The 722-nt window shown below is 40.2% G+C and overlaps 1 protein-coding gene across 1 annotated transcript; it reads right to left on the bottom strand.

The window, feature by feature from the left end:
- Positions 1-39: 39 nt before the first annotated feature.
- LOC109954302 (interleukin-1 receptor type 1-like) lies at positions 40-705 on the bottom strand. The gene is made up of 2 exons (XM_020589675.1): positions 492-705; positions 40-251 (listed from the first exon to the last, which is right to left on the bottom strand). The coding sequence occupies exons 1-2, from the start codon at positions 676-678 to the stop codon at positions 67-69; spliced, it is 372 nt and encodes a 123-aa protein (XP_020445331.1). The 5' UTR covers positions 679-705; the 3' UTR covers positions 40-66.
- Positions 706-722: the final 17 nt, after the last annotated feature.

Genomic DNA, 722 nt, shown 5'->3' with positions numbered 1-722 from the left:
TTACAATTCTTAACATAAAGTATTAAAGAATCACTGTGTTTGATCTCAATGTTTTTGTGAGGTTTATTAACTTAACATCTTGAGATAACTTATAATTACTCCTACCTGCCAGTCACAACTTCCTGTTATTGAGTTTTGGGCTGAGGCGGGACATTGGTCTATGATCTCAGAATCTGATCCTGAACCTGGTGTGAGGATGATCATCAGCCTCCTGCTCTGCTCCATGCGTTCCTCCACCTGCTCCAAACAGTCTGTGGGGACAAACAAAATACCACTAAAACACTCCAGAGTCCAGCAAAACAACCCTTCAGAGAGCTTTACCATGTTGGTGCTTTAGTTTGAACTTTGTTTTTTTTACCATATCTTAGAGTCCAAAACATTTGTACTAAAGTCACCAGAATAGTCCTCTCTGTATAATGTATTGGTTGTCCAGCATCTCAATATACAGTATATATTGTTACCTGCATGTCCAAAACATGAACAATTCTGACCTTCCCCAGGTATGTCATCCCTCCCATGGATGAAGAGTTGATATCCACACTTTTCCTCAAGGACAGAAGGCAAAATCACTGTGATGAACCAGCAAAGTTTGTCCTCAGTGACTTTGTCCAAGCTCTGCGTCTGGTAGATGACATAGGCATCGTACTCCCTCACATCTGTACAGTAACAGGAACACATTTGTTTTGGTAATGGTTGTTCTGGTTTTCTGTTCTGTTTTTTTT

This window comes from Monopterus albus, unplaced genomic scaffold (genome assembly GCF_001952655.1).
Source record: "Monopterus albus unplaced genomic scaffold, M_albus_1.0 scaffold5868.1, whole genome shotgun sequence".
Taxonomy (NCBI): Eukaryota; Metazoa; Chordata; class Actinopteri; order Synbranchiformes; family Synbranchidae; genus Monopterus; species Monopterus albus.
This window is presented reverse-complemented; position numbering and strand designations above follow the sequence as displayed.